The following is a 27,022-nucleotide window of genomic DNA, read 5'->3' as shown; positions in this document are numbered from 1 at the left end:
AAGCAAAGCAGGGACACTAATAATAACAGGCCTACCAATTTACAAATGTATTCGTTTTAATTAATTTTGACCAAACTCATTTAACTTTGAAACATTACAAACAACAGTGTGCATGAAATATAAAACAAAAAATTATGACTTAAACTGTCCATACTCATGGGTTAGCCTGAATCGACACGTCACAATAAGGAACTAAAACCAAAACTTTATTTGAGCTAAAACATTGTTCTAAATGTTTAATTTGAACCGAATGACTGCATGCACTTGCAAACTAAGTATATCATTTGACTTTAATCGTCTCTTAACTAAAGGGTTTTGTGTCAAATGAAAAAGTTGGCGTAGACTAGATGTCTAATCCGAAACCAATACACGCTAATATCAATCAACCATCACTGAGAACAGAATTAGAAAGTACATTGTAACACAGAAATTATGTTTTTGCTGTCAACTTTGTCATAATCAATGCATCTTACTGCAACTTGACCAATGGGAAAATTCTAGCTAATCTCACGAGCAATGAGTTAAATGTAACATACACACTGCAACTTTACGTTCTGGAGTATATTTTGAGTTTTTAAGTTAAAATGCAAGACATTTTACAAGCGCAACATAATGTTCTACATTTTTCTTGACCAAGTGTATTTATAGACAGCTGGGTACTTGCAATGGCCAAAATCACGATGATGATAAATCATAGAAATATACAATGTGACGTATTTATACATAAGTTCAAATTAATTCTGTGTAAGATAGGAAATATACATTCCATAATTCATTAAGAAAAAAACCTGTACATCTCAGTTTAAAGTTGGTTTGAATATTTCATGGTTCACTTTAACTGCTCTAGATCCAACATTTAGGGTCGGGAATGGAGTGACTTTTATGCACAGTGACTGATTATTGAGAACTGTATTTAACTTTCTGAAGGGTCCTACGTTTGAATTTTTGCAGGAATCTGAAAGGTAGAGAATAATATAACAATTCCCAAAAAGCATGAAAATGGTGGGGTTCCGCATTTTCCTTTAAAAAATGACAGCTCTGAGGCATCCCTCCAGATGAAAATATGAACAAAACGTTGCTGAATAAAATTTCACTGATGATTATCTCTCAGCAAATTTTAGGCTATTTGTCAGTCTAAGTACCTCTTTTGTCATAACTGGCATGGTTCTTCAATCTGTCATGGATTACTGAAATCAAGAGGTTGGTGGCAGAAGTGGGATCAGCACTACATGGGTAAATCTGGGTGCATACCTTCACTTAATTACATGTATATGCCGTCATTCTGTGTGTTGTCATTGGGTACAACTGGGTACAACCTGGGGAGAGTCTGCATTCTGAACCCCACATCTTCCTCTCGCATGTCAGGCAGTACTTCATTGTCCACGAGGTCGCTGGTTTGTGACATTGTCTCCATGATGACATCTTGACGCAGGTTTATGTCTTCGGCCCGCTGGGCAGGGGGCTTTGGCAAGCGCAGTCTCAACCTCTTCAGGAATCTTGAGTGATTGCAGGGACGGTAAGGTTCTATTCTGTCAGTCTTTAGTGGCTTCAGGACTTTGATGAGCTGTCCAAGCAACGGGCTGAAGTTGAAGTTAATCTTGACCGGCTTGGAAGATGAGGCCCCAGAGTTTGCTGATGTGTGGGATGACGTGAGGGACGAGATCCCATCCTGCGGTGTCCCCGAGGTGGAAGGATGTGCCTCATCAGTTTGGCAATCAGATGACAGTGAAGATGGCTGCGAGGAACCGGAAAGGGAGGATGGCATGGTGAATGACGAATCAGAAGACAAGGAGGTCAGTGAGGGTTCCGAGCCGTACAGCGGTGACGGGTCAGCAAATGGAGACACACCCAAGAAGATGGGGATGACCCGCTCAGACAATTTGGAGGACATGATGTCCGTGGCAAGCTCCAACTCGTACTTGCCATACTCAGAGGTGGTGTAGCTTGGCGTGATGACCAAGACGCAGCGACGACTTGCCTCCATTGCTTTACTGAGCTCCTCCAGAAGAACTACATATGGATGGAAGGACAAAGATTAAAACCGTCCACCTGTTGATAACGGCATTACTTGATTAATTATGAAGGGCTGGAGTCAACATCAACAGAGCTGCTCAGCATAGTATAACACTTAGCAAAATCAAGGTTACCAGCTTACACTGCTAGCAACTGGTTCTCTACACTTTCTTGCTCAGCTCAACGAAATTAACTCAAGAAATAGGCCTATATACACTGAAAACTTAAAATTTAACCCAAGGAAGGGTGAAAAGTGCAACTAGCCAAATATGGGCTGTGTTAACCCAATTTCTGTTTCATTTTCACCTTCAAAATGAGTAGATGTTAACCACTGCTTGGTTAAAACAAACCAGAAATTAATTTCAATCACCCAAATTGGGCTGAAACAACCCAAACGATTGGGGTAGTTGCAGTTTTCATCCTCGCTCCGGTTAAATTTAACCCAGGCAATTTTTCAGTGCACTGATGGCATCAAGCTTTGTTTACATGGGCACTTTCCTAATGGAGCAAAGCGGGGGCCCATGGTCTACTAACAACCATAGGAAAGCATACATATAGACAAAGTGTGGCGCCACCATAGTCTATCAATTAACACTCAAAAAGAGGCCAACATAATGACCCTACGAGGCGTTCATAATTTGACATTTTCAGAAAGGCCTGGGTTATGAACAGAGTAGAAAGAGCTTTCATGATAATTTTGAAGTGGACGGTAAATTCATGACAAGACCAGTAACGGACAGGAGAAAACTGAGCCTCACCATTGGAGGGTACTGTGTGTATTTCGGGGACGAAGAGCCTGTAGCCGTACTGCTCAAGATAAGGCATGACGACTTGAAGGACGAACTTACGATCGCCATCTGACCAGCTGTAGGATATGTAGGCATCATACAACTTCCCGTCTGAAAAAGAGGAATAACAAAACCGTCAAAAGGTACTCGCATGAGTTTAAAATAAAAATGAGGTTCCCTCCCAACTGCCAAAAAAGGAAAATCAACACCTCCTCTTTATATATGGAGTTGTAGTCGAGACCTCTTCACAAGACCAACATAAGACTAGCAAAAGACCAACACAAGACCTTCAGTCTGAAATCCAGTCACAAGCTACTCAAATGACCTGCAGAAAAAGCATTCCTTTGTCATTGTTCACCCTGTTACTTGTGACTGGTCTTGTGACTGGTCTTGTGACTGGTCTTGTGACTGGTCTTGTGTCTGGTCTTGAGTCTGGTCTTGTGACTGGTCTTGTGTCTGGTCTTGTGTCTGGTCTTGTGTCTGGTCTTGTGACTGGTCTTGTGACTGGTCTTGACTACAACACTGGCCGTGTCCAAAACGGGCTTCCAGAGCTACGGCTAGGTCTATTGTCTACGCATCTCCACGCATTTCTAATGGAGTGAAGACCTAGACCTAGCTCTAGACAAGAGATTCGGATGCAGCCACAGTTGATCTGCTCCTAAACGCGGTGTGTGTGACTAACTTTACTGGTGCCCAAGTCAAAGTAAAAAAAACAACACAGCAGTACCCACGAACAAAAGTTACCAACCAGAATTGAAAAACCAAAAATAAATAGGAAATGGATCCCACAAAAGCATTTCGGACCACTGTACGTCCACCTGCAGAGGCATGTGAACTAAATGCCACCGTGGTTTTACTGAAATTCACCGATTTGATTTCTGTTGACGGAAAAGCCACATGGACGCACCATTCTGCTCATCGTCCCCATAGCGGCCATGGTACCAGAGTTTCACCTCCAGCGCCACCATCTTCCACACCAGAAGAGAAACGCTGACCATGAGGAAAGCTGATCCCACCACTACCCAGGGCAGCTCTTGGTAGTGCCGGACAACGGGCCTCGGTTTTTCATCTGAAATTGATACAGTTTGTTTAATCGATGATTTTGGAACATATTTGCCTCGTGGTAGTACCCTACTAAAAATGGCCTATTCACACCAATTGATTTTTGAATTGGATTTAATTGAAATGAATTGGTTCCAATTGGCAATCAATCGGTGCTCAATTGGTTTCAGTTGGTATGGTTTCTGTCCCATTTGTTTTCCCCCATCAATTGGAGATTTCAAATGGGACACGATTGGTTTCAATTGGCATTTTTTTCTTTGCTGTTTATTTTACCCAATCAATTGGAATGTCAAATGGGAATCAAATGGTTTCAATTGGTATGCTTTCTGCTGGTTTCCCCCATCAAATGGATTTTTCAAATGGGACTCAATTGGATTGGAATTGGCATTGAAATGTTTTTTCATTGGTTCTTCAGTTGGTTACAATTGGTTTGAAATGGTCCAACTGAGAAAAGATTCAAATTTACTATTCGAACCAACTGAACCCAACTGGATGCCAAGCAAAAGCAATTAGTTTTGGAATTGGTTATTGAATTGGATCCAATTGGTATGTGAATTGAATTGGATCCAATGGGTAAGTGAATTGGTCTCAATAGGTAAATGAAGTTTGAGTAGGGTATTCTGAAGGGAATATTCATGACAATTATGAGAGTCTTATCCAATCACCTGGGGGGCTGAGCATCAGGACGTCTCGTGACCAATGGCCGCCATTGTTGGCAATGACGCAGTAAATTCCATATGCCTCTTCGCTGACATTGACGATATCCAGCCTGCTGCCGATCCAGGGTGTCTCGCTGCCACTACATTTTCAAAAACAAGTCGGCAAGATGAGATAACGAAATCATTTACAGAAAATCAGGCAAGATATTAGAAAGATACAATGGCTCCTCCGGTGAGAAACGGTTATTATAAGACAAACACACTTGGGAAGGAGCAGGGGACGCTAGACTTACGAGTCATTCATGTGTTGGATGAGCCTCATGTGGTAGGTGGTGTAGTGGGAGACCTTCCGCAGCACGCCGATCCCCAGCCAGTCCCAGCCCTGGCCGCAGCCCGACCACTGCTCCTGCGGCAGGGAGGTGTTGGGCCGGCGCCAGTAGACGGTCGTTAGCCGCACCTCCAGGCCCACATAGAACTGGCAGAACAGGGTCACGTTCTGGCCCACCTCCGCCGTGCGGTTGTGGCAGAGCTTGTGTTGAAGCTGCAGAGGGTCGCCGGTCCAATACCTCACTGCCATGCAGGGGGGGAAAAAAGGGTTCATTTCGGCTGTGACTGTGAACCTCTTTTAAACATTCACTCCTGTGAGCAGCCTGGAAATATTCCATCACGCGTGGCACTGCATGAAACGAATTGATGTTTCCCATGGCAGAAAATGGAGCTGGATTGAGTTAGGGAAAGTCAAACATCAGGGTACTAAATGCAGAAACTGAGCAGTAAGCCCCACATGGAAAAAAATACATGTATGGCATTCCTATTTAACATTTCATCCCCAAATAGCATCATCTTCTTTAGAAGATAGCAATATCTCCATTTAAACAGACACATCTCTACTTTCAAGTTAAGTGGCAGATTACAAGTTAAACTTTCGTTTTGTTTCATTTTGTGTCAGTTTATTTTCCACTTATTAACCATTACCTACAGGCACAATTCCTTAACTTCAAGTTCAGGCTAAATTAGGAACTTATTTCTAAAGTAAACGGCAGATTTTGGTTCTGATGAACAATCTGTAACAACGCATGGAGTTGATAATCACCCCTTTATACGGGCAGGAAAAACGTGGTAATTTTTGAGTGGAAATGGAAATTAATATTTATCACAAAAAACAACAACACTACATGTTTACTTATTTGTCACAACCTAACCCAATTATATCCTTTTCAGAATTAAATGGTCATACTTAGACCAGACTGGACCATAATTCATCTGGGTTTGTAACTCGATCCTGCACTAGGAAAAGCTGCCTGCCCTGAATAAGTTTTGCTTGTCCTCGGGGCACCTCACTGAGGGCTGGATAAGACACTGGGTACAGGTGGGACTCTTGAAAAAGCCACAGGTGCATGTACATCTACATGTACAGCCATCAAGTACTGTTAACAGTGTTGGGGTGTTGTGAGATACCAAAGAAATAAACACTGTCATCAGAACGGAAAAAGGCGGGGTAAAAAAATATTAGTTTGTCACTGCAGCATAAGATCCTATGGGCAAAGGGATTATCAGGTATGGCCCTATCTTATGCCGGGAGTGTGACTGAGTCGTTGCACATTTTGGATGGAGATTCCCCTGATTGAACCTCAACTATATCACAGAGCTAGCTAGGAACACACCCCAGTGGTATTATCATAATATTCCTGAAAATATCCAGATTCTGTTTACTGGAGCACAAAGGAGAGGAATTGTCTGTGGGTGTGGATATCCCTTGGGGATAAAAAGTCTTATTTTTTTTGGAAGCCAATTTTTCTGTTTATTTAATGTTGGGGAAGAAGAGCGAGAAATTCATGAGTGGAAAATATATATCTGGCCAACAGTGAGTTTTGAACAGTTGTCTTCTTTGAGTATCATTTCATCATTTCACAATGTGACTCTCTCGATTGCTGAGTACGGGTGGTTATATAAGAAAAATATAAATTTAAAATTATCTTGACTTACTTCATGCATTTAACTTCTCACTTGAGTTTGACTTGCCAGTAATATTCAAGAGTTTCAAAAGGCTCCATCATGATCAATTGTTTTATTTCATTTCTGTATCCCGGAAGTTGGTAAACTCAAAAAAGAAAAAAAAAAAAGAATGTCAGACAATTTGGGAGACTCTCAGATCATTTAGCGAGTGTTGCTTTTACTGAAGAAATTGTTCAACTTGAAGAAAGTACCCTGCATAACCTTTTTTTTAATTCCCAGGAGGATCTGACAGACATTTTGAACACGGAAGACAACGCCTTTTTGTCAACCAAGACTAATCTTTTTTGCATGCCAGGCACTGTGGTGCGATCAGTAAATCTATATATTTTGGTTACATGCACAGCACTTTGGTTAAATTCAAGTGAATACATAAGACACTCCGATAAAACATACGATACAGCTTGATTCTTCCTGCCAGCAACAACATATCACAGACACCAGTAAAGGAAACAGGAAATCCTGTGAGGTTCCAGCTGGTACATGTCAAGCTAATCATATGTAACAAAAAAGTGTTCACCCTGACAGTCAGGAAGGAAGATTGGCACAGAGTTCTGCTTTGTTTGGATTTCTTGCCTGAACCAAATTAAACTTTCTTCTTTTAAACAACCCCAAACCTTGAAAAATCCTACATTGGGGTCAGTTTCTTTCCATTAAAATAGAAACCCACTGAAGTAGAAATACATCAGTGAAATTCTGTAAGTTAGGACCAGGGAACATACAAATGTCAGATGACAGAATAACACATAGCTCTACAATCATATCTTATCTTGTAGGCTCACACTGGCCGTGTGACAATATCACAACAGTTCTTTTCCAGAGAAAATATATTGATATTTTTTATTTATATTTGTTGATCCAACAGCACATTCAGCGCTAATTAAAGGATGAAGTGATCATTAAGGAGACAATGATGTTCAGATTTAGAGGTGGGAAGGAAACCCAAAGAATCAGGCAGGGACAGAAAACCCAATCCACATGCTGACCCAGGTGGGATTCAAAATTAACCTGGGTCGCAGAGGTGGAAGGCGAGGAAAGAGCCAATACACCATTGCCTGACTTCCCTAATTTGTATATGAAAACGAAGAATACTCACCATCCACTGTCAGATGGGTGGATCTGTTGATCTGGTGTGTTCCGTTGGAGGCGACACAAACGTAGGATCCCTCTGCCGCGTCGTCAGCGGACTGAAAGCGCAGGGTCTGATTGGCATCCACCGGTGCCACGATCGTGAAATTGCCCAAGTCCCAAGGGTAGGGTTCCATCGTGCGGGCGTCTGCTGAGAGACGGTACCATCGTATGCGGCAGAAGTTGACAGCCGCACAGGAGATGCTCTGAAAGCCCTTGGAGATGACATGTTGCTTAACAGTGCCTGCCGTGATAAAAGCTAAGTGCGTACCTATGACAGAGACAGAGATAGAGAGAGGGGTGGACACATTGGCATTACCAGGAAGGGGGTAATGTCTGTAGCTTATTCCAAGGGGAGGGGCAAAGATGGGGAGGCAAAGTCGGCGGCAAACTGACAAACCATCAATGGTGGAAAGGGGGTAATTCCAACGTACTTTCATCATTTTCAAATCCCGAGGGTGGGGTGGGAGCTAGGAACAGCCCCCTTGGGTGGTGACTGAGGGAAGTAGGGGTTCCAACCTGCACAAGTTCCACACCTTCATTTGGATCCCTTTTTTGATGACTGATAACAATAATAATAACAAAGTGGACACAACCATTAAGAACAATAAATGGAACAAGTAAGTTTTCAGAACTGCTTTAAATTCATTTTTGCTATTGATAATTCGGATATGGTGAGGAAGAGAGTTCCATAGCGATGGTGATGCATGCATGAAGGAACGATGTCCATAAGTCTTAGTGCGAGTAATCGGTGTATCGAGCAGCAATGAGGAGTGATCGATGATGTCTTTTTAGAGAGCTTTCCACAAAGCTGGTATGTCGTTTAAAAAGAATTTCTAACCTTCTGCGACTGGGTGAACGGCATGGCCTTCAAACAGTTTTATATACCTTTTATACTTCCCCGTGCCAAATTAAAAAAAAAAGTCCAAAAATTACAATAAATGAATACATTCTGAAAAATTTTTTATTGAAAGTATTACAAGCTCAAATACAAGTTTGTCAAGTCGCTATCATATTTGTGGAGAACCACCACCAACAGTGTGCATCAGACTTTATACAATGAACATAACCAAACAGCACTGCACCCCATGAATTCCGGGTTGAAATGCAAAGTACAGTCAACGCTACACTAAAAGGCCTTTTGTGCACCGAACTACAAAGTTCAACCATTCTTCAAATCAAGGACTGAATTTTGACCTCCAAGCTGAAACTAATTCCATCCGGCCCTTCAGGCGGGTTACACATCTAGTTTACAGGTTACAATTGAAGACACTCCGGCTAGGACTCAACAGGCACAGTGCCCTGGAGTCCCTTGATTGCCCTAAAAACTACACAAGATCAACTAAGGTCTGACAATGAATACATGTATAAAAAACTGGCTTTAAGTGCAGGCCAAGAGTTACCAAGAATTATCGCTTACTCACAAAAACTGTTGAAGTTCAGTTTGGTGGCAGACCGGGACTCATCCAAAGCAGCCACAGATGAGTGCAAAATACTAAAATTGTCATTCTTCCCTGGGCTATTTAATTCATTCAGCACAATCACAACCGGGAAATAATCATTGTCCTGCTTCATACACAGCGCTAATTCACAGTTCAGAAATATCCTGTTTACAATACCGCATCCAAGCAACTAAATCCAGAAGTCCAATGGCCAACGATCTTTCTGAACTTAAAATGCACCGCTAGATTATCCAAACCAAATTTTGTGAAAGAGAACAATATCCAACAGTGTTTCACTTTTTTCAGGCACTGTACCTGTACCATTGTTGTTATGCAATTGGCAGCTTATACATCCACCTCGCCCAAAAGAGCAGCTCAGTAACAGAAGGAAGAACAGATGTGCAGGTTTCCATGGCAAACAGTTGCCGTGGCTCTTCGTCCTGTTTTCTTCAGCCACGGTGGCACCTCTCCCCTGCATTCTGAAGGAACTGATCGTTGGCATATAAACACTGCCTGTACAGGAAATGAGAACAAATGCTGTAAAACGAAATGGCGCCTCCTAAAACCAACTTCCTCCTGAACTTGAAGCTGGTCTTCGATAAAAACATGACCAATTCACAAACGAATTGAAGCAGAGCTTTTTTAACATTCTGACATATATTGGCTAAAGCTCGCGAACATGGGGGAAAAGTTCGCTACTAACAGAAAACACATACAGCCATTCAAGTAGGAGGCTCAACGTACAAATGTGAGTAGTCCAACACCTTGCAGTTGCACCGCCTGTCAACAAATTTCAATGTTTTCAACGCAAAAGCCACAAAATCTTACCCACAAAAATTTGTTGTCGATTTCATACTACCAACCGCTGATGACACTGTTTGTGCTTAGCACCAGAAATGCCTGCCTTCATTCGTATTTCCGGGGGCACTTTTAACAACCTAACAAGTCAAGACTGCTTCCAGGAAAGTCCTTGACGAAAGTCACTGAGCTGATACCACCCCACTTAGCGCGCACTGCGTGTGTCGCACGTGCTAAACCGACTGTTCCATTTTGCCCGAAAAGTAGGGGTGGAAAACATTTTCACTCCCCCAATTTTCCTATGGAAACTTTTCTGGCGCACAAAAGCAGAATGCTAAGTGATTTACTATCAGCGGAGGCCGATCATGGTGTATAGACTATATCTAAAATTTAAGATTTGTGTTGTCAGACACAATTGAGCACTGCACAACACAAGGACCCGATTTTGCTCACACATCATGTCCTGCTTGGATCAGTCCAAGTAATATGTTTTCAGACGCCTGTCTTTGCCTACCTCGTTTTACCAGGAAGTCTGAGGTATACCTCTTGAGCTTTAGATCTCTACTGAATTTATAACTTCGAGCATGATTGAAAACGTGACCCCGTCGTATTTGAATTTGAACTGAAATCTTCCAAAGCGTTAAAAGGACCAAATTTGTGCGATGCAAGGCAAGATCCGAAAAAAAAAATTACCCTAGCTCCATAAATCAAAAGCACACTTTCCAGCTTACGACGCGAGGTCCAATTTAGCAAAGTTAAATGTTACACGCGAGAAATTATTACGTCGTGTGAAATAATTATACTCTCACTGCATGGTGACAATCCGGGTGCTGCCGGTAAAAATGGGCGGGGCGGGGGGTAAACTTAGCTGCTACTCCCGACTAAAATGGCTCCTGGTTTGAGGCTGGGTTGCGGGGGGGGGCTTACTCACTGTACGGCGGTATAATGCAATTAAGTTCATCGAGGGTGAACAGAGTCATTTGCTATCATTCTAACATCTATATTGCAAGACAGTTCTATTGTTCCGTAAGGGAACCTACTTTGTGCATACGATGTTGAACAAAAGCCCTGGCCTGCCAGATGACATGCAAATCCTCTACACGTGTACTTTGAGAGAAAAGGGGATTAATCAACGAGAAATGACCGTCGTATGCCCCATGGGGGGCTTTTATTTCAGAACAAGGAACAAGACTTTGCTGGGAAAATTAATTAAGAAAAAAAACATGGTGTCCAGTCATTCGTAAGTGCAGTGAAGCAAGTCTGAGTACCACTGCAAAGCTTATGAATCATTTTTGAGATGTAACAAGTCACTGTTCAAGGTTATCGCGTTAACATATAAACCCACTTCTCGTATACTATATAAACACAATCCGCGCATAGAGACGCCCTACAATGTACACGTAAAGGTTGACCTCAAATGGGTAAACTATACCCGAATAACAATAGGTAGGGACTCCCCCGGTAATTTCTGAGTAACACAAGCCAGACACAAACACGAGAGGCACACACAAAGCAACAATGGCGGCGTTATCTTTTTCAATGTCGCTTGACGTTGGCATGTCCAAAGTTATCCTATCAAAGCTCACTTCGTGGCTATTTACGGAACATCGGCTTCACTTACAAAGACAGCAGTAGGCTCCAACTGAATACATGTTAAATTAACTGTAATCCTCATACGCAACAATTGCAAAATTCAGCCTGGGGAGTATCAAAAAACATAACGTGAAATACAAGGTTTGAAGTCTGTTGATCCGCATGGTTAGCGGATTTTAAGGCTTCGACAGAATAAAAGCAAGGTTTGAGACATGCCCCAAGATTCGAAGTTTGTAATGACGTTTGATAGGTTATTTTTATATCACTAATGATAGCAGAAAGGGAGGGAATTCGCACATTAATGTGGAAATGATTTCTGCTACACAGCACTTATCCTCCAACTGCAGTTACGTTTCACCCAGCATGTTTTTGTCTCTGCACCTGCAACCAATTGTAAGCCTATCACTGATTAAAAGATTTTTAGCAAAGCTCTGTTTTTTCGTAAGGTGACAGAAAAAGGTGGCAACGTGGAGCCCTTTAATATGCCAAATGAACCCGAGGAGGCTGGAGCTCAGAGATATCGCTGGAAGTAAAGCTAATGTTTCTGAAATGCGACAGGTTTCCATTTACATGGCAAGTTCAGATATTGTGCATTCAGAATTTAAAAAAATGCAAAGCATAATCTAGTACATTCAGTGAGAATGGACTTCAGTGGTTGCCTTGGAGTCTCCTTTTTCCCTTTTGAGGCAATTATATCTCAAATTCTGAAAACAGTAATGTGTATTATTTCTTTACAGAGTTAATAAAAATTGTATGACTACAGTTGGGTCTTTTTAAAAACAAAGTGCTAGGAGTGACTTAAATTTAAATAATCATACGGCTCGGTAACTTGCAGTTTAACAATTTCACACAGTAGACAAATATACATCATTAAAAAATAGTTACATATATCTTTAGTACAATACACACAGAGATCTTAATTGCAAAGGCTCTGTCATTCACATAGATAGCTCAATTTATTATACAAAAATATTCAAAGCATCTTAAAAGAGAACCTGAAAGTGTCTCCATATTTATCTCCCATGGCGGCCTTTAATAACATACACGTATGTGCATGTATCATGGTTAAGAGACCATACTAAGAAATCTAACTTCCTTTTTCTTTCACTGAGTTTCTTCATCTCTCTTTATCACTACCGGCTGACCAGAACGCGTTCGTCACATCTTGTCACAATCGTCGCAAACTCAAATGGTCCTCCATGTACTTTCTGCATATATATACATCACATTTACATGAAATAAAGGAGCTAAGAAGCCATTTTTCTTTTATTCTTGCCTTGTGTAGCAAACTTTTTTTGAACTGACATGGATATTTATCCTTTGGGGGGGGGAGTTTTGATTACTTTGTGTGGAACAAATACAAAGTTGTGACCGCAGAAATATGCCCTGACTTGAACTTTGGACTTCTTCAACAAGGAGCCGAGGACTGGACAGTAAACATTTGGAGTGACATTTGAAGACCGGCTCAGTGTCGTGTTAAAACGTTGTTACCGAAACAAACATGAAACATGGTTCCTTTATCTGAAGAAAAACATCCAAACCGATACTGAAGTACAATCGAACAATTTCGTGAAGACCCAAATGCAAATCCAAAAGTTCCCTTACACAAAGAACCTTTAGAGCTTGCACATTAAAGGAAAAAAAAAAGGATTGTACAAGTATTTTGGCAAGCCGGAGTTTCATTGTTGAAACGGTGACATCCTGGAGCGTAAACCCTAGTGACCTAGTCAACGACAGCTTGTTGCACTGAACAAGGCAATCGCAATGACTCTGTGTGACAGGGGTATGGAAGGCACAAACTATCAAAATTCAATGTGACTTTGTTCGGCACATACTTAATCCTACGGTATGTTTTGAGACTAAACCCATTTGTCAAAGTGTGCACAATTCCATGTGAAACCAGGAAGCAAATGTTATTTTTTGGGGGGGGGGAGCTGAACTTGTTGGGGAAGGTCCAAAAAGGTGGATATTTTTTATGTTGGGGGAGCCATACCCCCCTCCTGTTAAACACTTCTGCCTGTTTACCCGTTTGCAATGATTGAGAACCGGGCAGGTGGGTGGCTTTTGAACAGTTGGTAAATCTACCAGCTGATTTTTAAAACTTTTCTGGTTTTTATGTGAAACTTTGACCTCTTTCACTCTCTAAAAAAAATTGGTTGTCGACCTTAACCCTCCTTTGGTTTTACAGCACAAATATGCACAAGTGCCCAAGGTCACTCTCTTGCATGTTGGTGCAGTGCACAAGACACAGCTGTGCTTCTTTGAGGTGTTTACCAAGTGACCCAAAGAGTGACTTCAGCATAGGAGGGTTAATTGGCATTTAGTCAAAAAAGCACTCAAAAATGGGAATTAAAAGTGAGATTGAGCACCTTTGAATAAGTATGTTTAAAGCTAGCTGGGGTCTTGGCTATGATGGACTCCTTTATTTGTCGGGTCGATAAACATCAACACGGCAAGGCATTTTCCTTCTGGTCTTGGTTTGCATGATGATGTCTGGTCTCCATCTCTGCGATGTCCCTCAAAAATCGGTTCATCTCACAGCCCACGGCGATGTCAAGATGGGGGGGTGCACCTCCGTCTGCCTGCCCATTGACGTTTCCGTCCGACAACCGCAGGAGGTTCCTCTCCTCAATCCCTTCCCTCTGGGGTGGAGTCACGGCTGGTCGGCGGGGCGGCATGTGGACCAGCAGCTGTTTGGTGGACCGGTCGGCCGCCTCCTCGTCCCACTGCACCACCCGCACGTTGGTCAGGATGCGCCTGAGGAGCGGCATCTCCTCGCGGTCGGTGGCCGAGATGGCGCGGTAGACCACGGGCACGATCTTGATCTGCCGGTGCAGCAACTGGTCGGCCGCGACATCCACCTGGATGGCGCTGTGGCGGGCACGAATGAAATCAGGTGAGATGACGATTAGGCAGCGCCGGCTGGTGTTTAGGGCCAGAATAATCTCCTCAACCAGGGCTGACAGAAAAGGAAGCCAAAATCCAGTTATCTCACATCTGTGACCTCCGAATTAAAGGGAAAATCAACTACCAGATTCTTTACATCTCAACTGGCATGGTGGGCAAACAATGAAGATCAGAAATAGCACACCAAAATGTGACAAAGTCTGTATCCAAAATATAGCACACCAAAATGTGACAAAGTCTGTATCCAAAATGGGCGTCCAGAACTATGGCTAGGTCTACTGTCTGCATGTCTTTGCATATTTCCAACAGAGTGAAGACCTAGAACTAGCTCTACACAACAGATTTGGATGAATCCTGAGACTTCTAGAAACCCAATAAATTGTTGCAAAATTTGTAACTTTGTCAACAGAAAGGTTACAGGCACTGCAGGCTTACCGGATTACACTAAAAAATGTTGTGCACTTTCTCAAAATGTTACATTTTTCTGACAGAGCTCAAACTTCAAATGGGGAGGATTTCAAGAACCAGTCTTGATGATCAGAGCAATTTCTTTGATCCTAAATGACAAAAAATGCAAAAATCACAAACGGGTACTATTTAGCTGAATGCCTTCTGAGATCTTGGTAGAAAACAATCATTATAAAGTACAAGTGTAAATTCTCAACAATATGCAAGTTGAGTGCCTGCCAGTTTGAATGACCCAAGTTGAACCCGTTTGGTGAAATCCCATCATCAAGGTTTTACAGCCTTAACACTACCCGCAGCGGTATCGGAGAATTCTTTTGTAAATACAACGAATGGGGCCTTACTTGTTGCTGGTGTGAAATCAATATCACCGACGCAGACGTTATAGTCAGCCTGCTCGAGCCTCTCACGGATGTCCAGAGCAAATGGTAGATCTTCGTCAGCGTAGCAGATAAACGCATCGTATGTCTTCCCGTCTGCAAAGGCAGGCACATTTCAAATTTGCATGTTCAAGCGCGTATTGCTAAGTTTGGGTCAGTGCGAAACAAAGTGAAATTAGGTCAAAAGTGACAGGGTTTAATTAAAGTGGGAAACATTACAAGGTTCCCCCTACGTTTTTCTTTCAAATGCACCCCTTCTTGACTGACAAAGTTGCATGATTCGTAGCCGACTTACCGTCATCCTCCAAGGCCCCAAAGCGGTTCTTCCTCCAGATCTTAACGTCCAGCTTGACAAAATGCCACGTCACGGCCATCGCCACCAGTGCAACCAGCAGGCAAGCCACGGCCACGGTCGCTGCTATGACGGTCGTCAAGTCTGCCATGGGTTCCGGCGGAGGGGCTGAAGGGAAGACACACTAAAAAAGCGTACACTGGGTATCGAAAGATCGAAAGAGACCATAGATTTGGGAGGAGGGCCTACTGCTCAGCCTTGATATCCATGGGATTAGGGAGTTTGGATGTCTACTCAATATAGTCCATACAATTTGAAGATCTACTTTACGTTTACAGTAAATAAATATGACAAAAATGGACCTCAAAAGAGTTGGGTAGATTTCACAGACTCCTTTCAAAGTGCTTGGGAGAACAAACTTTCCTCAACACAGTCTGTTGGAAGTAAGCAACGAACACTACCTTGTTGTAGTAACTATACAAAATTTGTGCAGGTTTAATTGTGTAACACGCATTATTGCCGTCATTTTCACCAGCACTGTATCTTCACATTTTCTTAAAACCACATTAACAGTCATCCTTTTCATCATCACTGCTATCACCAGGATCACCAGATCCATAGCAACCACTACGATGTCACTGTCTATCCGGACATCACTTCAGTTGAAACCACGCCCACTGCACATGCACTGCACATAGTCTTATATGCATTGATTGCTGTGCACATGGAAAATGGAACCGAAAGTTAACATGTAAGTTCAGTGATCGTACAGTGGGAGCCTGCAAATCGTGGCGCGTCCGCCTTAGTGACAAAGTCACTTTAATATGAACCGGATGTCACAGCATTCAGTACAATTACCATCGCCTTTGTAACCATGGCAACCACCATACTGTCACTGTTATTACCACAGCAACCACCACCATCGTTAGCAGGACAACCCCATACTGTCACGGTCATAACTGCAACAATCACTACCATTACCAACACTACAATTGTTACCATGGCAACCACTAATGTTATCATCATCATCACCATCATTACCATGGCAACTACTAGCCCCACAACCGTTTCAAGTACTCAACTGTACCTGTGAGAGACAAGGGCTGTGTGTATCTGGCCCCGTAGCTGTTGTTCCCCTCAAGTCGATAATCGCCATAGGCCTCCTCCGTCACTTGCCTGACGTACAGATGCTTTCCAGCCGTCTCTTTCAGGCCACTTCCACTGTAAAAGACAATGATTTGGACTGTGGCCTCTCTCTTTGCCTGAAGCTAGAGACAAGGCTGCGTACCCCACCAGGTAAGCTAACTACAAATTTAACTGGCCTGTATACTTTTGCTGGGCGTGCACAGATGTTGCTATGCATAGACTCCATATCAGAGGCTACCTTCATTGACTTGGTATAGTGCACAATACAGCTGGGCAATCAATTAAGGCTCTATGCCGTGCTAAGCTTACGACAGCCCAATCAATTGACTCTTTTCCTGCAATCTAGTGGAGGCCTGACTCTGGAAATAAAATAAAAGCTGTAGCAATGGCTTTTGGGGACGCAAACTTCCTCCTTCGCTCATCTGTGCAGTTAACACGCCATAAACCACTTGACAGTTTTATTTCGCAAAAAATCAGCCAGATGCGTGGATTTCATTATCTAACGATGCCACTGTTGGACCATTGTAAAAATAACCACCTCCCACCTGTACTCTCTTTTCTCTGTGTAGTCGACCACTTCCTCATATTCTGTTTCCTTGGTGTACAGGGAGCTGACCGGTACCCATGTTCCGGACACCACCCGCTTGTACCAAGTGAGCTCCACGTCCCTGCTATTATCGCCGGCAAAGAAGAAGCAAAAGAATTCTGCCGAACTTCCAACACCTGCCGTCTGATTTATGCAGGTGTCAGCAGATAAGGGTAGAGGCTCCATGGTCCAGGGTGTCTCTGCAGGAAAATATTTAAGGCCATGTTGAACATAGAAAGTGGATGAAATATGGATAAACGGTTGCAGGGTTACGTGGTTTGAGTGTGGCTTTCAAATATCAGCTGATGGTGTCCGTGAAGCACACGGAGCCTTCGCAGCGTCATGAAATTGGGTCCAGGTTGGGTTCATGAGCAACAGGGGAGATTTAGAACGAAAAAGGAACAACGCTGGCTTGAGGATAAAATTCAGAACAATACATACAGAACTGAAAAATGAGCGCAAATTCCATGAAGTTGCTAATGTCATAATGTTGTTAAGCATTTAATGCATCAGCTTAGCAGAAACAGGGTACCAACCAAACTGACATACATTGTGCACATCTTGTGGTTGGTTTTCAGCAGAGAAGTGCTTAGCCTGAAGCTTTGTTAGTAAAAAATGTCTGCTTAGTGGGTCTGGAGAATTGGATCTGTTCGCAGTTCACTGCGACCTGTTTGCAAATACTGTTTAGCCCTACTTCCAGTGCACAATTACTAAAAGCAGTGATGGAAATAACTGGATTTGCATCGCAAAATGCGATATATTTTTGACAAAAGAACGAGACAAATCTGAAAACGATTAGCATTTTTTGCCATGGTTGAAGCAGGAGCAGCAGTCTACAAGCCTGATTAACATATTCAGTACAACGGTTTGAAAATGAAAATTTTCATTACACGCTTTGTTGCGTTTGTTTTTGCCAGTCAATTTAATTTATTAAAATTGCTAATCAAAACACAATTTGATTAGCATCATTTGCTGATCATTTTTTCCCCCCTTATTTCCGTCACTGAAGAGCCATCCGGAATCCTCCCAAATTCTACACTGAGCAGGAACTCAAGGGTATATCCTCGTTTTTTCAACTTTCAGGGGAAAAAAATCAGTCCCAATGAAAAGCAATGGCAGCTAAACTTAATCTTATCCAATCCTTTACAAAAACATGACCTCCTGGTGGATTTTGTAAGATCTGGGAGGGTTGGGGCTATTACTTACGAGCCAAGTTTGCGGAACGCACCTATAACTCGAAGTTGGAACGTCCGACTGATGGTGTGCCGTCCGTCCGTCACCATGCAGGTGTAGTTGCCAGCCTGGCTGTAGAGTGCCCGGAGGATTTCCAAGGTCTGGTTGAACTGGTCAAGTTGGATATCATTATTCACTTGTACCGGAGTATTGCCCTTCAGCCACCTCATACTACAAAAGTTTCGGCTCGGGCACTCTAAGGTAACATAAAGCTGATGGACAACGGTGACGACTGTGGCTTTTTGGGGAGATTTGAAGCCAAGAGGTAGACCTCCAGGTAAAAAAAGAAAGAAAAGAAAGAAGCCATAATGATTAAACAGGGCTCAGCACAACTAGTCCTAAAAGTGTTGGGAAACATTAAACTGAAATTAATTTGACACGAAACTAGGGAAGAAAAAATCTTGTCCTTCTACCAGGCATGTATGCACAGAGTAAATTTGTGGTGTACAAGCAGTGTGGCATGACGTGAGGTGCATAGGTAGTCTGACGACCCAATGAGTCGAACACACAGAGGTCCACTGGCTTTTTTCCACCTGCTAGATCAGTCTGTAAAGGCAACATCAGGTGCCTTTTGTAATCTTGGTGCTAAAGTACACCTTTTTTAAGACTTGTAACTCAGACGGGGGTTATTCAACTTCAACTTTGGCTCGGAGTGGCTTGCCACAAAGCTTACCCTCCTCGACGTTGAGGAGTTTGCAAGTTGGCGGGCCCGGTGATGTCACGACAGAAATCGAAGAGGTCCTACCAACATTCAGATTGTTAGCATCAATGCTACCCATTGTCATGGTAGCCATCAGGCTCAGTAACACGGCTGCTCCATACATTTTGTGCCGCCTGCAATAATAATATTCACGATCTTAGACAAGCATGGTCGATGACAAAAACTTTTCTTTTCTGCCGTGCTTTAAACTTTGAAGTTTTGTGAATATCTTCATCTCAAATCTATAATGCAACAGTCTGTGAGAAGAGGATGGCTTGAATTGGAAAATGTAATGAAATGGATGCAGATTAACGTTTACGGGTAGGCCTACACTTCTTCCATCGGGTTGTGCATAAAATGGATTGCTTGTCATCCAAACCCCTACTGCTGGCATGATGCAATGCGAACGTCGAGAAGGTTCACTTTACTTAATAGACTCATAGTTTTGGGAACGCTCACATTTTATACGGAGTATGCCTACCCACGCTTCCACGTCCTCGTAACTGTCAAAATCAACTGGTATAATTTTTTTTTTGGCTAAACAAAGCTCAGAATGAAGTGATCTTTATACGGAAGGAACTTACATGCACACGATCACTCAGTATCAATTCATTAGTTTCAAGTGAAGTGCGTCCTTCATATCCTTACAACACATCCGCATGTTTATGTCTAGCGCCCTCGCAAAACACTGCGATTTATGCGTAGCGCCCTCTAAATAAACATGCGTTCACTACCGAGAACTTGAGCTTCACAAAAAGGGGGGGTGGGCGGAGGGTCGTGTGAGCTACCAACTTTTACAAACTGCCCTACAACTAGATTTATCAGGGGGTGGGGGCTTTATCTCTTTTGGGGGGAGGGGGCAGATCTTTGTTTGTTTGCTTGTTTTTCATGTAACCTCGTGTGACCTTCAAATTTCTGAGGGGTGAGGCCACATTTGGGGGTTTTTCTACACGCTTTTGTAAGGAAGAGACACGACAAGAACAAATAATTTGCCTTTCTAGATTATGTAATTATTTATTTACTTATTGGCTTTTTTTGGGGGGGGGCATGGTCCCTCAAGGCCCTCCTCCAGTTCCACCCTTCGGTTGAATCGAGGAAAAAGAAAAGACCCGTATAAGCCATCTATGCCTAAAAATTATAACAGTCAAATTACCAATAAGCATGATGTTGACACCTTCCTGGTAGGCTCCGCGTGTGGTTGTGATGTTGTTGTTTTTTTTGCGAATATTTCCACACCGTGAACAAGCGCACCCACCTATACACACAATAATATCAAGGGTCATCGGTGGATGCCGCGAGAGACTGCGCACAGGAATTTAAGGACATGGTTGAGTTGTGGCAAACAGTCAACAAGCCTGCATTGATAGCAGGAACAGACAGGACCTGTTATTGAAAAAAGAATCTGCTCCAACAGGTAATGAAAGCACAGCGTTTCAATGATACCCTGCACTCGCCAATCTGAGGGGCCAATCCGTCACGCGGTAGCCCGAGGTGAAGCAGAATTGTGTTGGAATTCTTTTTAGCCCTAGTCCGTCCTCGGATGAGCGCCTCTCGCGAACACAAAAAAAGGGTTGTTCTCACAGTCGTAACTCCTTTTGATTGGTAGAGCTGAGTTTCTGGGGGCGAACTTTCGGCATTTCGGTGCATTTGTAACCAAAAGTTTTTTGCAAGAAAACACAAGCTTTTATGAGGCCACAAAAGTGTCCTATTTCCTCATAACGCTGTCAGAGAACTTTAATACGACTGACGTAGTGTAAACATTAATATGCAAATTGCAAAACTCAGCACATGTGATCCAACATTCCACAATCAGGCTGAAGATGGTAAATAACATTTTTGACAAGTATTCCTCTCGTTCACTTTTTTCTTAGGCTTCAAAGTGATCCAATGTCTAAACTGTGTCTTCAGAAAGCTTGATAATGACAGTTTGTGGAACTTCCATGAACATCAACAGTGGAGAGTTTCACTACTTCAGGGATATGGATTTTACTTGCCTGGTTTGGGAATGATGGGTCACACAAATAGCGCCCCCCCCCGTGTTATAAAGTTCTGTCTCCCTCATCAAGTGAAAAAAGGGACTTGTAACCCAAACAAACAAGTAAAAAAATGACAGACAGTGTTCCACTTTTGCGACAACCTAGCGACAACAAGGCGTGTTGTACAAAGCTAGCTAAACACGAAAATGGAAAATACAGTAGGACAGCGCCCATCTAAAAGAGGTTCAGTCTGGTAGCTGTAATAAGTTTCACATTAAATTGCCCATTCAGCTGAATGTCCTGACGCTTTTCAAGGTACGCATGGGGTAGACGAGGCATATGACCTCGTGGTCAGAGGCGTAACGACGGGTCAATTTGCATAATGCGGATTTGAGGGTCTCCTCGCGTTTAACTATTGCCCCCCTCCCCTGAAGACCCCCAGCCGATTTTGCCATTTTTCGGGCTAAGCGAAGTTGCATGCATGCAACAACAGCGAGAGTAATTATTCTGAAAAAAGGAAAAGATATCCGTGAGTCGATTCACTCACTGTGACGGACTGTACATGTTTTTTTAAGAGAAAGAAGATTAACTGTGTTGACAGCGGTGTAGAATGCCACGTTGTCTTTTTATGCAGATCTATTTTAAATGGCTGTTTTGAAAGGCCAACTTTGTGCCACGCTCCGATGGATTTGTTTGTCGTTAAAAAAAATCAACAAATCGGCCCTGAACGTTCGGCATGTCAGAAAGTACTAGGGCCTCGAAAAGACCCTGTACTGGTCGCAAATTGTTTTTCAATGTTAGTTTTAAGTCAGTTTGTTCCTATTTTGGTTAATGTCTGATTCAAAAGCGTGTGGATTTCGAAACCGACGAAAGAGACAAAATAGAAGACAAATAAAAGATACCACAGAAAGCAGAATTTTAAAGAATAAAAGTGAAAATTAGTTCCAGAAGGTTTGATAGGAGCTGGGATCAGAAACATGACTTAAAAGTTGTTCGGCCGTGCACCATTTCTCTACAAGAATTATCGCTATCCAAAAAGTGGTGTCATTTCTTTTTCTGCCCTGGGCCATTACCCGAGTAAGAGTGACTTTTCTAGTATATTTATTGTTATCCACCACGCAATGAATGAGACGTAATGGCCTTCACTTGGTGATAAAAGGATCTTTATGTCGAGCCGGCCCGAGCCCTGTAAGTTACTCCTATCGAGGGGCTCTCTCCCAACAGTTCCGTATATTCCTTTAAACCACCAAGTACTGCAAAACCTAGCTCTTTATAATTTTGCTTCACCAAATCAGCGTCACGTCGAGGAAATACTGCAAGTGCCATTGACCGCCAGACCCGTTTAATCAGTGCATGGTGTTTTAAGCTTAGACGCATCGGGGAGCTGCAGTCGTCCCTTGCATTGTCGCTCACCCTGTGACATCAACTCATCGCGTGCATCATGGCTGGTCACACAGCTTTAACACGTACTGATGCAGGTAAGACCAATCATTTGCTTCTCATTTTCTGCACAAATATTGTAAATACTGCTTTCATGGAGAACCTGGCCAAAAGAAAGAATATTAGGCAAACGATACAATTGTAGCAAGCTGCAACTCAGTGTTCCTTTATACAAAAGGCCACCGACTTAGCAACTGGCGCGCAGCAAAAACAGCCGCTTTGGTGTTGATTTCTTGACACCGATTGATATCCAAGTTTGCAGGATATTGAGTTTTGTGCAGCCAATGTAACGTTTCACCTGCAAGGCCAATAGTTTGAGTTTCAAATAATCTGGGCTCAGTTTTTATAGCTGAGCTGTCCAGATTGCATTTATGTTGTTCATTAATGAATGGACGACCACAGTACTGTCATGACATTTGAATCAGTGACATCACAGATCTTAACCGCTGCAAAATCGTAACGCAAAGATCAGCCTCCCTTAAAAGCATGGACATGCTGACAAGGTGTTAATTTCTGACAGAGCCGATTCAGAATCGCTGTTTGAAACACAGGAATATCTCGACGCTGGCTTATGATCCACATAAACCTTTGTGAGCACAGACATCACGCGACCCTGTTGCGACCTGTTGCAGACAACAGACAGACCCCTATCATCTATCATTGTCACAAAGCTTTCGGGGTTTTTTTTTTCATAGTTTCCGCGACAACATGTTTTGCTTTCTGTCCAGAAACAACAACCAAAGCTTTAAGAATCAACCTTCTGTTATGGAACAGACAACAAAACGGCGCTTTCCAGCGACACAAAAGATGTAACTTTTGGCACAATATTCTGTAAGCAACGCACTCACTGTCTGGAAGACCGTGGACACTTTTCAATTAAGCGTTTTCTGAAAGGACTCACTTGTCAGAGTACAGTGCGCTGTCAGCCAAAAAAAGCTATGCCTTCTCATTTTGTATTCATAAGGGGCTACACGTAAAATTGTAAACTTGCCGCGTAGATGGTTGAAATACCACATATTGACAGACACCTTTTTTGGTGAAAGGGGATTCTTAGGAAAAACATTGCGTTTCAAACAGGTTGCTCCAATCACTGGCAAGGTCAGATCCAGAACAAACATGTTCAGGGGCAAAACTTGTTTTTTGGGGGGGAGGTCGGGGGAAATATTTGGATCCTGTCATGTCCTTCTGTGGAATTTCTGAGGGATTTTGACACATTTTGGGGCCTCTCCTACTCGCTTTATGAAGGAAGGGGAAGGAACTATACCAACAAACTCGTCTCCTTTCTCCTCATTATAATGATTATTTGTTTCTGTCTAATGTTTGTCTCCTTTTAAGAGAAAGACGATCAGCTTTTGATCATAGTAAGCAGGAAAGCACGAATTAAACTACACGGTTAAATAAATAACGAAAATTGGCAAATACAGAAAATTATTTTGGCCGAAAATTTTTAATCTGTAATGGCGAGCGGGCAAGAAGACAGACAGGAAGGTCGGCGGGCATGCAGGAAAAAAACTAACACAAACCATGCACTCTCATGTCTTTGTTTCTCTATCAACAGACACGTGTAAGTCTCCAATCAATTATTCAATGTCCTCCTTCCCCGCCCTCGACGTCATAACCCCACCCCCTGTCGAAGACACCAAGCCCGGTTGGCCGGAGTTCGCTCAGGACCTCCGCGTGGACCGTGTCAGACGGCGCGCTCGCGCCGGCAAGACAAGCGTCGAGGCCGTCTTGCACCGGTGCGGGGAGTGCTCGTACGTCACCAAACGCCGGACCAACCTGGAACGGCACCGGCAGGCCATGCACAGCCGCGACAAACAGCTGGAATGCTGCGGCAGCCTCTTCAACAGCAAGTCGGAGCTGCGGAGGCACGTCCGCCACCAGCACGACACCGGCTACGGCTGCCCACATTGCGGCCGCGTGTTCTGCCGCAAGGCTCTGCTCAAGCGGCACATGAGCGTCCACAACGGCGTCAAGGAATTCGCCTGCCGGATCTGCAGCTACGCAAGTAGCCATAAGAGCAACCTGGAGCGCCACCAGCGCATCCACGGCAAGCACAATCCAGACTGCAAGACTAAGTCTAATGACAGTGCCGTCCTCAAGACCCGACAAGCGGTCCGCTCCTACGTCCGTGATCAAAAGGTGGACGAGTTCATGGCGCATCTGAACACCTTGTACCACAAGATAACTTGGGGAGCAACGACGGAGGACAAGCAGGAAGGCGCATCTTCGGCCATAAGTGTCTCTAACCTGAGCCCCAAACGAATGTTCGCAAACCCTTACAAATGTCTGCTGTGCAAGGAGAGATGGCAGAGCCAGGAGGCACTCAAGAAACACGAGAGGGCGTGCCACCCTGACCTGGAAGTCCGAGCACTGCTGTCTTTACCAATGGAACACGTGCTCCACCTGATAAGTCTGGCAGGTGTTAGAATTTCGCTGGCATCTTACGCATTGCAGTGAAGGCCACCAAGGCTCGTTCATACCACTGAGACATAGTCGGGCCTTTATTCAACCTACTCACACTTGGCTTTAAAATGGCATGCAGAGCTACATCCTAGCGGCAGCTTTTGAGTCGACACTGAGAATTGACAAAGTCCGTGAAAGCACCCGACCTATACCTTTCAGATTTAGCATGCTTGGCAGCGGCGCCTTGGCGTTGGTGTACAAGACGTTTTCCTCAAAACAGCTTCCCTTTACTCTGAACTCAGAAAAAACTTCTTGTAATAAAGATTTGAAGCATTTAAAACAAAATTATACTTTTTGACATAAAGCCCGATGATGGCATAATATCAATATATGGTTTATAATTTTACTGTATAAGTAAGTTTTGTTCTCTTCAATTTAATCTACGGTTTTCTCGGCTTGGGTTAAGATGCAATTAGGCCTATATGGTTTGCTTTGATGTAAATAGATTCGTGAGGAACAGTTGCAGGGTGAATTTTGTCGGCAATTTGTGCAAAAAGTTAAATTTCAAATTGCAGCATTCCTCAAAACTTGATCTTTATCTTTCCTGTTTGATTGAACGTCCAATGTTTCCTTGGTGCGCAGCCTGAGGATCGTGCATTAATGCCAGACTTATGTGAGAAAGGTAAATCAACAGACTCTCTATATGGGGATCACCATTATTTTCGAATATTCTTTACACTTGGCAGAGGGTTCTGGAATATTGCTGTGGCTTTAAGGGAAAAACAAGCAAGGAAAAAGAATTCAAAAGAATCTTGTGTCCTAATAGACTCGTCTTCAGAATAAACTAACTGTAAAATAATCGGTGTGCCATTAATTGTTGTTTTGAATTTTTCATTTTTGGTCAAACCGCAAGATTTTTTTTTTTAGGAACTGCACTAAAAGTGGCAGCAGAGCCCTCAACCCTTATGATAAAGCCTCGATCATAGAATTCTATCATTAATACTGATTAATGAGGACCCAAGTCTAAAAGATCCCATAAAGATTAGTCTTGTTTTTCCCTACAAGCGGCCGGTTTTGGGTACAAAGCGTCCTGCTTATAAAATGTGCCGTCTGTCAACCACGACGGCAAGAGGATGAACTTGTATACCGTGCAGTACGTGGAGAGCTCCCCGATGATGTAACGATGCTTAGGTCTGCGAGAGGCGACCGCGTCCAACATGGCGTCCAAGACAGGTGTGACGTCGTCCCAGCAATCCTCGCGCGCCTGGTGCAGTCGCGCCACGTAACCTTCAAAGTAGCCCCGCCCGTAGTCTCTTTGGACGTCGGCACTCGCACCGTCCCAAAGCGGGTTTGAGATGGCCAGTAGCGACTCACGGGAATGCAAGGCGATGTTGGTCAACTTCCCGTATTCGCCAGGTTCTATCAAAACGACCTGGTGATTGGAAGACAAGAATTTAGGCCGAGTTTTTTTTATACCGTGCTCCGAAATGCGTTTTTCAAAAGATCCCACCGGGTAGGCCTATCGGAAGAGATTTTAACATTACACCTGTCAGCGCACGACAACGCCAGTCAGCTTACACCTTAGGGTAAGTTCGCCCAGTATTAAATTGCTTTTTAACAATGCGCATGCGCCATTCAGTTACAATTGAACGACCCTAGTCGGTCATTTAAAAATAATCTCACCGACGTTATTCACATTTCACTGTTGGCTGCGTACATAGTCGCTGAAATCTCGTACAATAAATAATTATTATATTCATGTGAATGGTTCCCTCTGTAATGATAAACGAAATCGGTTACTGATAAGCAGCGACACGAACATACACCTAGGCCTATAAAGGGTCGACTAGATAATCCAAACTATACATCATTCGAGCGGTGTCAATCGAACTATATTTCAACACAGTCGTCGCTCGAACTTAACCTTAGCCTATAATAATTATGAATCTTGCGCTGGACCAAGAGAGGGCGCATTTTTTTATTATTTTTTTTTAG

General features: G+C 43.2%; 4 protein-coding genes across 10 annotated transcripts in view; 2 read left to right on the top strand and 2 right to left on the bottom strand.

Moving 5' to 3' along the window:
* The window catches only part of eif2a (eukaryotic translation initiation factor 2A), a 97,561-nt gene that overhangs the window by 57,390 nt on the left and 13,149 nt on the right, over nucleotides 1-27,022 (top strand). The gene's annotated exons all lie outside the window — the stretch shown is intronic.
* Nucleotides 39-10,081, bottom strand: LOC110980973 (uncharacterized). 4 transcript variants are annotated; one of them, XM_087145994.1, is made up of 8 exons: nucleotides 9,822-10,081; nucleotides 9,421-9,618; nucleotides 7,632-7,934; nucleotides 4,816-5,092; nucleotides 4,529-4,662; nucleotides 3,709-3,870; nucleotides 2,772-2,912; nucleotides 39-2,010 (listed from the first exon to the last, which is right to left on the bottom strand). In XM_087145994.1, exons 2-8 carry the CDS (start codon nucleotides 9,605-9,607, stop codon nucleotides 1,262-1,264), a joined length of 1,953 nt encoding a protein of 650 aa, XP_087002120.1. In that variant the 5' UTR covers nucleotides 9,608-9,618; nucleotides 9,822-10,081; the 3' UTR covers nucleotides 39-1,261. The 4 variants fall into 4 exon arrangements, with proteins under 4 accessions (XP_087002120.1, XP_087002119.1, XP_087002122.1 ...); XM_087145993.1 differs by having other exon boundaries at nucleotides 9,934-10,081; XM_087145996.1 differs by having other exon boundaries at nucleotides 9,427-9,618; nucleotides 9,934-10,081.
* LOC147796847 (interleukin-1 receptor accessory protein-like) lies at nucleotides 11,044-19,873 on the bottom strand. Of its 3 annotated transcripts, none has more exons than XM_087145999.1 (8): nucleotides 19,790-19,873; nucleotides 19,179-19,339; nucleotides 18,501-18,776; nucleotides 17,232-17,472; nucleotides 16,628-16,761; nucleotides 15,544-15,708; nucleotides 15,213-15,344; nucleotides 11,044-14,455 (listed from the first exon to the last, which is right to left on the bottom strand). In XM_087145999.1, coding segments are annotated over exons 1-8 (1,626 nt in total). In that variant the 5' UTR covers nucleotides 19,792-19,873; the 3' UTR covers nucleotides 11,044-13,940. The 3 variants fall into 3 exon arrangements, with proteins under 3 accessions (XP_087002125.1, XP_087002124.1, XP_087002126.1); XM_087145998.1 differs by having other exon boundaries at nucleotides 19,665-19,830; XM_087146000.1 differs by lacking the exons at nucleotides 19,179-19,339; nucleotides 19,790-19,873 and having other exon boundaries at nucleotides 18,479-18,616.
* On the top strand, nucleotides 20,466-25,886 carry LOC147796846 (uncharacterized). Its single transcript, XM_087146001.1, has 3 exons — nucleotides 20,466-20,619; nucleotides 22,477-22,659; nucleotides 24,180-25,886. Exons 2-3 carry the CDS (start codon nucleotides 22,623-22,625, stop codon nucleotides 25,079-25,081), a joined length of 939 nt encoding a protein of 312 aa, XP_087002127.1. The 5' UTR covers nucleotides 20,466-20,619; nucleotides 22,477-22,622; the 3' UTR covers nucleotides 25,082-25,886.

This window comes from Acanthaster planci, linkage group LG14 (genome assembly GCF_054643075.1).
Source record: "Acanthaster planci isolate LZ-2023a linkage group LG14, COTS_SCS, whole genome shotgun sequence".
Taxonomy (NCBI): Eukaryota; Metazoa; Echinodermata; class Asteroidea; order Valvatida; family Acanthasteridae; genus Acanthaster; species Acanthaster planci.
The sequence above is the reverse complement of the archived record's forward strand: the minus strand, read 5'-3'. Positions and strand labels throughout refer to the sequence as shown.